This window comes from Alosa pseudoharengus, unplaced genomic scaffold, assembly GCF_046254945.1.
Source record: "Alosa pseudoharengus isolate Yale_2024_CS ecotype anadromous, Long Island Sound unplaced genomic scaffold, YU_APseudo_1.1 YU_APseudo_1.1_scf_13, whole genome shotgun sequence".
In the NCBI taxonomy this organism is placed as follows: Eukaryota; Metazoa; Chordata; class Actinopteri; order Clupeiformes; family Clupeidae; genus Alosa; species Alosa pseudoharengus.
Genome location: NW_027468598.1, coordinates 29,445,359 through 29,455,209, shown reverse-complemented (window position 1 = coordinate 29,455,209; position 9,851 = coordinate 29,445,359). Strand labels below are relative to the sequence as shown.

The 9,851-nt window shown below is 48.3% G+C and overlaps 1 protein-coding gene across 3 annotated transcripts in view; it reads left to right on the top strand.

Moving 5' to 3' along the window:
- egln2 (egl-9 family hypoxia-inducible factor 2) overlaps positions 1-9,851 on the top strand; it is a 31,285-nt gene continuing 21,434 nt past the window's right edge. Inside the window, exons 1-2 of one of the 3 annotated variants that reach the window (XM_076282791.1) lie at positions 1-294; positions 1,290-2,744. In XM_076282791.1, the coding sequence (XP_076138906.1) occupies positions 1,491-2,744 (1,254 nt within the window). In that variant the 5' untranslated portion in view covers positions 1-294; positions 1,290-1,490. Of the gene's footprint in view, positions 295-1,267; positions 2,745-9,851 lie in introns of all 3 variants that reach the window. The other 2 variants (XM_076282790.1, XM_076282789.1) reach the window with 2 other exon arrangements.

Below are 9,851 nucleotides of genomic sequence, written 5' to 3'. Positions count from 1 at the left end.
CCCCAGCCCCGAGAGAGAGGAGGGCGGGAGAGAGATGCTAGGCAGAGACGCGAATCGTAACACTGGATGCAAACTATTAAGGCAGTTATAGCACACAGGGTGGGACCTGTCAGACCACAGGGCCCCCGCAGTATCCCCACTCGCGGGAATAATCGCTGCATCGGAGCTGCTGGCCCTTTGATCGGAGTAGCCTATTTTATATTGCGACTTGGACGGGCAGACCACGAACGAGAAAATCCCGGAAATCAGACATGCTCGGGCTTTGAACCGATCACCCACAGCGCCTGTAATAAGGTGAGAGCAACCAAGTAGGCTAGACTTTCCAGTTCTACGCAATTACCCATTTTTCTATGCGTGAAATGTTAAATCATTGTGTGTTACCTATATGATATGCTATGATCAGTGGAGAAATCTATAGGCAACGGAAAGTGGGACGAATATTTAAGTTATATACACAGTGTTACCATGTTGGCAGGTTTGGTGTCTGTAGGCTACATACATAAGATATGCGATTATTTACAGTAACTGTAACAAATGTTATGGGGGAGTTTTATCCCCAAGCATGGACATAGCTTACCTTGCGTAAGCGACCTTTTAAGGAGCTATTTTGGTCTTAAAGTTAGTCATTATGTGTAGGCTAAGATATAGGCTGTAATAACCAGGAATGTAGGCTACCGACTGAATAAGAACACTGAGTTTATTGATTCATCTTATACTGAATATGTGCTAGGCTACTGCTTTATTAATTTGTGGTGGGCTACCATGACTTCCGACAAGGATTAGGTACAATGGAAAGTGTAATTTTGCCACGTTCGTTTAATTCTTCGCTGATGATCTAAATTACAAATGCACTGTCCTTTCCCTTGTCATCTCATTTAAACTGACGTGAATGTGACCCGTGTACCATAGCCTACATGTTATCGACTGGGTCAATGTCCATTGCCTGTGACTTCTAAAGTATGCCGAGCTAGTGATTCTCTCGGACTTTAAATCAGGACGTTTTTTTCTTAGGCTGTGGTCCAGATCCAGTTGTCTTAGACTGCATTATTTTAAAGTAGCTCAGAGAGCTCAATTAATATGTTTAACATGCCTTTGTATTGTTATAGTGAAACATTCAAATAATATTTGTTACATTTAACTGTAGGCTATTCAATTGAAGAGTTGTTGGAATTTGGAATTGATCGCAGTCTTGGATCAACCAACTGATTCCATGATTGTTTACATTTGTTGTAACGTCTTAGTTCAGCAAATGTTATTTTCGTCGTAGGTAATATTTATTTCCATAGAAGATGGTGTACTTCAAAGAGACTTTTAATCAGCAACAGAAAAGACACGGAGATTTTTCGACATGAAGCTTTTAAATACAGCGCGCTCCCTCCGCGAACACAGCGCCGCCAGTAGAGCAGCTCTCCCGCTGTCGCGCAGAGGATCCGGTGGAACATGAGGAGAGGACGTGAGCTACGTGCGCATCCAGGAGTAGACGACATGACATGGAGGGCTTGGAACACACGGACCTTTTAAACACAAGCTCTTCTCGCGGACCCAACTGTGTTTGCCGTGCACAAGAAAGAGTCACACCGAGCTCGTCTGAGCCACATGCGGCAACGAGAATGGGACTTAACGCTTTCTGTGCCTCGCAGTCCAGGAGCTCCACGGCCGCTGAACTGCTGGCAGGACTGGCGTCTAAAACTGACGTTCCTGGAATCTCAGTGTTAAAGAAGGAGACGAAAACTGGTTTGCCCTCGTACAATGGCGAGGTCGTGTCTCCGTCGGCCACCAACGAAGGCAACTGCAGTGACCTACTGGCCCACACGCCCAGCGGCTTCACGCAACTAGAAGGGCTAACGGAGACCCCCGCTGGCCCTGCACAACCCCCGTGCAGAACCCGACCGCTGGAGAGCGGAGGGGAGCGGACACCACAATCTTTGCTGAAACGGGCAAACGGTGATATGCGGGCCCGCCAGGCACAGCATCAAAGGCGCAGGGACGGGGAGAACCGGGACACGGGGCTGGGGCCGCTGGTGGGAGGGGTCGGATTAGGCCCAGTGGGGTGCCCAGGAAACCCTCTCAACCTGGACAATTATTTCCCTGCCGAGTGCAAGAGGAGAAAACTGGAGGGGGGCGAATGCAAGGCAGATGTGGCGGCCACCGCCGCCAGGAGCACGCGAACCGTAGCACCCCTGGCTGCCAGCAGCACGTTCAACCAATGCAGCACCCCATCGCCGACATCATCCCCCACTGTCAACAGACTCCACCACCACAATTACAACCCCCACCCCTACCCCAACCACATCCACCACCAGGGTTTCCTCCACGAACTCAGCCCAACCCCGAGTGTCCTCCCTGGCCAGCCGTCGCCACCCGAGGCCCCCTCCATCCCCTCGGCACTGTTGGCGGGCTCTGGCTTGGCCTGGTCGGCGGAGCAGATCGCCCAGTACATCGTTCCGTGCATGAAGCACTACGGCATCTGCGTGAAGGACCGCTTCCTGGGCGCGCGGCTGGGCGACCGCGTGCTCGCCGAGGTGGAGAGTCTCAACCGCAGCGGCCGCTTCCGCGGCGGGCAGCTGGTCAGCCAGCGGGGCATCCCTTCGCGCAGTATCCGCGGCGACCAGATCGCCTGGGTGGAGGGCCGCGAGCCGGGCTGTGAGGCCATCGGCATGCTCATGGCGCACATCGACGAGGCCGTCATGCACAGCGCTGCCAACGGACAGCTGGGAGACTACGTCATCAACGGACGCACCAAGGTGAGACGAGAGCTCCGCACACAAACATGACAGTTCACCCTTGTAGGTGTAAATGTAAATGCCACACTGTGAGCTCGTTAGGTCTGACTTTGCCAGATCTGGGCCAGATAGCTGTAAATGGGGGAGACAGAGAGGCAGAACAGTGATCCTTTCTTGGAGCGGTTTCCACACAGAAGCTCAGTGTTGTGTGGGATCTTGTACTGGTCAGGGCCACGGTAGTTGTAAATACTTTAGGAAGGCGGACTGAAGAGTAGAGATGGACCATAGCGTATTGTTATTGATATACTGGTAGAATTTATTCCCATGATAAGACTTTGTCATATCGTTATAGTAATGACATAGTTGACAAAATGTATACAGTATGTGGAGCAAGGTGGGCACTCACATCCGGATCAGGGCAAAAGGTGTTCCAGAGAGAGAGAGAGAGAGAGAGAGAGAGAGATTCACCAGTGAATGTGATGGGAGCCTCTCTAATATTTCTTCAAAGTGGTTGTATGCACATCCCACCTCACTGAGGCCAGGTGCCAGGTCATGCCTGATGAAGACCCTGCTGGGTCGAAACGTTGTGTTATGTTTTTAACTCAATAAATGTAGTTCTTCTGGGAGATTGCAGTGTGCGGACAACTACTCTTCTTTTCTTTGATGGCCAGTGCTGGGCCAGGTCAGAGCCTGAAGTGTTGAAGAGTGACTGTTATAGAGTGAGAGTGACCGGGGGCCTTTACTTGTGATCCTTACGAGGGACTCCCTCCCCGCTAAGCAGCAGATGTTGGGTCAGACGTGGCTCAGATCCATGCTAGAACTTTCAGGGGTTCTTAGAATAGTGTTTGTGAAACTACAGGGACAAACTCAATTAACCCCATTTTGTTTTTTATAAAGAGCAGTGGGGTCATATTGCTGAGATCCTACACACTGTTACACAAGTGTCTGCAGTTACACAGCTCCTCTTTGGCACTGTGTGCGTGTGTGTCTGTGTACGTGTGTGTTTGCACGCTTGTGCAATGACTCAACAGCACTCATCACATAATCTTGCAGCATCACCAAACCACACACATGCCAAATATCATGACACTCTGTATTGTGCAAACATCATCAACTCATCAAAAGCCTTATGACAGCAGCATGACTATGGATGTCGCACAACATGTTACTGACAGACAATCGGTAAATGGGGATTTGATTACCAAACCTGCCGTTAAGAGTCCATGTCAATTTGGATAAAAGTGACCTGCTTTTCATTCTGATAACTTCAGACCATCGTTACACTAGAAAATTGAACCCTCAGATAGCTCCAAGTCTGTGATGGATTACCCAACACAAACGGCTAGAGAGCGGGTGAGTTTTGGGAACGCTGATGAACAGTGGGGATAATACTGTATGGTCCCATAGAGGGTTCTTGGTCCCATACGGTTCTTAGTCCATAGGGTTCTTAGTCCATAGGGTTCTTAGTCCCATAGGGTTCTTAGTCCCATAGGGTTCTTAATCCCATAGGGTTCTTAGTCCCATAGAGAGTTCTGGGCACAGCAAACATGCCACCCTGTGTGAGACCCAGCGTCTGTGTTGGGATTCGTTATGTAATGAGAAGTGACAATGGGCAGCACTAAACTGAGCACTCCCCAGTCTCATGTGCTGCTCATATCATGCCCACAGAAGAGTGGCAGTCTAGGGGTAGGGTATGCATTCTGTACCCATCTGATGGACCACGGGCACATCATGCCACACTGAGCAGGGTACACTGAGTAGCCTTTGTGCTGTGGGCATCAGACATAGCTTAGTCTGTGCATGCCCCCCTCACACACACACACACACACACAGACACACACAGACACACATACACTCTGTACTCTTGTACTGGTTCCATGGTGCCAGACTCAGAAGTGAAAGTTCTCTCTCGCTCTCTCTCTCTCTCTCTCTCTCTCTGTGAGTATCTGCATCGGCGATCAGTGTCTCTGCTGCCTTTGAAGGCAGGCAAGTCTTTCCAATCTTGATCTCGCACCCGTACATAAACAATGCATTCTTGCAGCTGGTTTGGCGAGGTTGTGTGTGTGTGTGTGTGTGTGTGTGTGTGTGTGTGAGAGAGAGAGAGAGAATGAGAGAATGGGAGAGATATAGTTTATGTGTGTGCCTCTGTGTGTGTGTGTGTGTTTGGGGAGGGGTGCAATTAATGAAATTCATTATTAACATAGTTATCAACTATGAATGATGCTCTCATTTAGTCTTGAGTTATACATCCAGCACACTCCTTTGCATTACAGTGGTAAGTGTTGTATACATTAACTTTTTGGCATGTATTTTAAAATCTGTTTTCAGTTATCTTTTGAACCTACTGCTTTTTTTTTTTAAGTTTAGAAAATGGATGATGTTCCCAAAATCATTGAGTAATTGTATTAAACAGTCGTGATCTCAATATTGTTTCAAGCAGCCATAGTGTGTGTGTGTGTGTGTGTCTGTGTGTGTGTGTGTGTGTGTGTCTGTGTGTGTGTGTGTGTGTGTGTGTGTAGTGAATGTTGTGGCTGCAGCCTCAGTGCTTCAGTTTTTTCCTTCACTAGCACTGCACTGTGTTCTTTACGAGTTGGTCCACCCCACCCCACCTCTCCCCCACCCCACCCCACCCCACCACCACCACTGTCCAGTCACCACCACTGTCCAGAGTCTGGCCACAGTCTGAATCAGTGGGCCGGACCGGCTCATCTACTCCCCAGCAGCAGGGCGCCCTGCATGTTGAGATCTTGGCAAGAGAACACTCTAAGCCCGCATTCATGAAGCATCTCCTGAGCCAATGAGAGGTGCAGGAGCATGTTTTTCGCTCTTTGTACGCCCTCATCTAGACTGCCGCTGGAATCCTGTCAAGAGGACAGATGGTCAGGTGATGATGTCACGTGGAGTGGGTTGTGTGATGTAGCCAGTGCAGGTCAGAGGTCAAACAGTGCAGGTCAGAGTTCAGGCATTCAGACACACCTGTTCCAAAACCCTGTCTCTGGCCTTGTCCGGCGTGGGTTGCAAGCTCCTCTGGTTCAGGATTTGTTTGTTTTTCTGGAGGTTCAGGATGAGTCAAATACTGACACGAGTTCAATACGCCGTGTTCAGGACTAGGTGTTAAACCTGTTTGGATAAAGTGTGGTATACGTTAAAGCCTGATCCAAGTTCAGGACTCAGGGTTTTAACAGCTGTCTCAGTGCACATCTCCTGGGTAATCCTGTCTGTGGTATCTTTATGTCCACATAAAACCACTGGCTGGGACATAATGTACGAGTCCTGAGCTGAGTGTTGATGCTGTTTGTCTGGTAATGGTATGGAGTGATGGCAGAAGGCAGGCAGAAGCACAGTGAAAAGCAAAACAAAATGAATCATAACTTTAGTCATGAGCTCATGTTGTTCCTGATTCTTTAGTAAAGGTTCTTAAAACCATTTCGACCTAGAGGTTTTCCCTGATGGAGAAGTTTTTTACCTGATGTGATTTTCCCTGGGGTGTTGGGACAACCAGTCGCTGAATTAATTTTACTTTTTGTAACAACACCCACCCAGAAACCCCCCCCCCCCCCTCCCCCCAAGTCAGATGATTTGTGTGTGTGGGACGAGTGTGTGTGTGTGTGTACATGTGCATGAGTGCCAGTTGGGCCAGAATCAACATCATGCTCGTCAAGTGATGTGGGAGAGGATCGAGGGTATCAGCAGTGTGGCATTGGCTGTCCTCGGCTCACCCTCAAGGTGTGTGTGTGTGGGTGTGTTTATGTGTGTGTGTGGGTGGACTGAAGCCACCCGCTGTCTCAGCACTGCAGAGGCCAGAGTGTCCCCTGACTCCTATCAAGTACATTGTGTGTGTGTGTGTGTGTGTGTGTGTTTGTGTGTGTGTGTGTGTGTGTGTGTTTGTGTGTGTGTGTGTGTGTATGTATGTATGTATGTATGTATGTATGTGTGTGTGTGTGTGTGTGTGTGTGTGTGTGTGTGTGTGTGTGTGTGTGTGTGTGTCAGATTTCAGATTTTTACATGCATTTACATGTATTAATTGTGCTTATTATTTTTTATTTAAGACCATAATAAAATATGTTGCATAGGCAAAAATATACAAAGCTATATTGCCAAAACAACAATTGTATTAATAAGAATAATTAGGCATGGTTGGCATTTCGTTGTGTCTGTACTCTGCACAATGACAATAAAGTTGAAACTAATCTAATCTAATCTGCAGACCACAATATCTACTCACACTGCTAATAAAGCAGGCTAACGAAGACAGATACGTAGATACATTTGGCATAGATGCATGCATATACTCAGGTATGTGTAGCTGTTGGATGTGATCATGTTTTTACGTTTCTCTCTCTCTCTCTCTCTCTCTCTCACACACACACACACACACACACACACACACACACACACACACACACACACACACACACACACTTCCCTGCTGTGTGTTTATTTAAGTCTCTTTGTCTGCCGCAGTTTTGATAGACTACTCTGATAAGTAAGACTCACTTCACGTGAAAAGAGCAGGCATGTAGACGTGTGTGTGTGTGTGTGTGTGTGTGTGTGGCTGCGTGGCAGAGTGTGTGACTTTGAGGGTGGTGACTGAGTACTTTCACTCAAGTGTGTGAATAACACACTTTTCCCCCTCCCCCTGTAAGTGAGTGAGATTTCGAGTAGATAATTTGCTGTTTGCACACACACATGCACAAACAAACAAACAAACACACACACACACACACACACACACACACACACACACACAATTAAAAGTATTAACTACAATAATTCAAAAGGACCCACTAAAGCCTCTAAATAGCGAGGCCAGTTGAGTTGCCCACAAATGCGTGTGTGTGTGTGTGTGTGTGTGTGTGTGTGTGTGTGTTTGTGGAATTAGACAGTGTGTGTGTGTGTGTGTGCGTCTGCATGTGGGTGCGTGTGTGTGTGTGTGTGTGTTTGTGGAATTAGACAGTGTGTGTGTGTGTGCGTCTGCATGTGGGTGCGTGTGTGTGTGTGTGTGTGTTTGTGGAATTAGACAGTGTGTGTGTGTGTGCGTCTGCATGTGGGTGCGTGTGTGTGTTTGTGGAATTAGACAGTGTGTGTGTGCGTCTGCATGTGGGTGCGTGTGTGTGTGTGTGTGTTTGTAGAATTAGACAGTGTGTGTGTGTGTGCGTCTGCATGTGGGTGCGTGTGTGTGTGTGTTTGTGGAATTAGACAGTGTGTGTGTGTGTGCGTCTGCATGTGGGTGCGTGTGTGTGTGTGATGCTGAATCATAGTGGATTAATAGAGCTGCGGTGGCCTAGCTGAGCCGTTTTACAGCAGAGGTGTGGATGAGAGAGGAGGAGAGAGAGTGTGGGAGGGAGGGATGCAGAGAGATGGGGATTAGAAGAGAGAGAGAGAAATAGAGAGAGAGTTAGAGAGAGAGAATGAGAATAAAAAAAGATGAGAGAGGGAGAAAGAGTGGGAGTAGAGAGAAATATGGGGGGGGGGGGTACAACTGCTTGCGTTTTTCCCTAAAACAAGACTGCTGCAGTGTAATGGCAGGTGTGATAGAGACCGACAGACAGCGATGCGTCCCCCCCCCTTTCTGTTCAGTGTGCTGCAGACCGCACCAGAGCCCACTCTCTCTCCTTTTCTCTCGTTTGTTTGGTCCAGTCGTCCCTTCTCCTCCTGCCTTCCCTCCCTCCCGCTTTCTTTTTTCCCTTCGTCCTATCTGCCCCTCATGGTTTAGCGAGCCAAAATATTTCGCTCGCCGTTGCCCTGGAAACCAGCCATGCCAGGAAGGCGTTGCCAGGCACGGCAGCGAGGGGGAACCGACCAGGGTGACGGTGCCCGGAACACACTGCCGCCATCGTTGCCCCTGGAGCTCGTGTTGTTGCCAGGTGCGACGGGTGACGGCCACAGCTGTCGTCTGTGGCGCTACTGAACAGAACCACGGGCCACCGTTATAGCGCTGTGTTTTGCCCTCGTGTTTGTGCGTGTGTGTGTGTGTGTGTGTGTGTGCGTGTGTGGGCGACAGATAGAAAAGGAGAGGGAAAGAGAGAGGGAGAAAGAGAGCGCGAGAGGGAAAGAAAGGGTGAGTGGGTGAGCCAGCGTGAAGCAGCGGCGGTGGCTTGGTAATCAAAACGTCTGCACCACTGTGTCCTCACATGCCCTGCCTGCATAAGGGAGAGAAGGAGTGAGAGGAGGAGGGAGAGATGCAGGTAGAGGGAGAGAGAGGTAGAAGAAGGGGGAAAGTAAAGATGGAGAGATAGAGAAGGCAGGAAGAGAGAAAGAGGGAGGGATGTAGAGAGGTTGAGCCCTCACCTCGTCTAGTAAGAGCTGGGTGAAAGAAAGGCAGGGAGGATGAGAGACAAAGAGAGAGGGAGAGAGAGAGGGAGACACAGAGGGCTAGATTTATGTACAGTTGCGAAGGCAATGTTATCAGCGTCATGGCCAAACCGCAGAAAGCGCACGCTGTGCCTCTGCATTTTTCGTGCTATTTATCATAGCTGTAGCTCATCTGGTAAACAGCGCCTTTCTCCGCCCCCTACCGCAATTTGCACTGCTCACAACTGAACGGCATATATCAATCACAAGCGCAGTTGAATGGAGTCAACTGAGGACAACATTAAAAGGAATCAAAAGTTTGAGGTCATGAAATAATACAATACATAATAAGATGTCAACAAGCAGAGAGATGATACAGAGCAGTATTCTACTAAGAAAATACTTGAACTACTTGAACGCACGTAAGCGTTAATAGCCAAATCTAGCAGGTAGAACAGTTAAAGGGATAATTACACTCATATTCCACCTCCCCTTGAGTTAAACAATTGATGTTTACCTTTCTCAAGTTCATCCAGCCATTTTCTGAGTCTGGCGATACCACTTTTAGCTCCAGCCTAGCATAGATCATTGAATCGGATTAGACCATTAGTATCTCGCCTGCTAGCATCACGTAATTTCCCTATTTAAAACCTGTTACTTGTCTCAAGTTAGAAAGGGTAATAAAACTAATTGAAAATGAAACGTGGCGATTTTCTAGGCTAACTTGACATAGAACTATACTCTCAAATCCTCCACAGAAATGCATGGGGTTAATTTGTAACGCCAATATGACAGTTGTCTACAGATATCACGCTCCTTTCATGGCAAAAAATC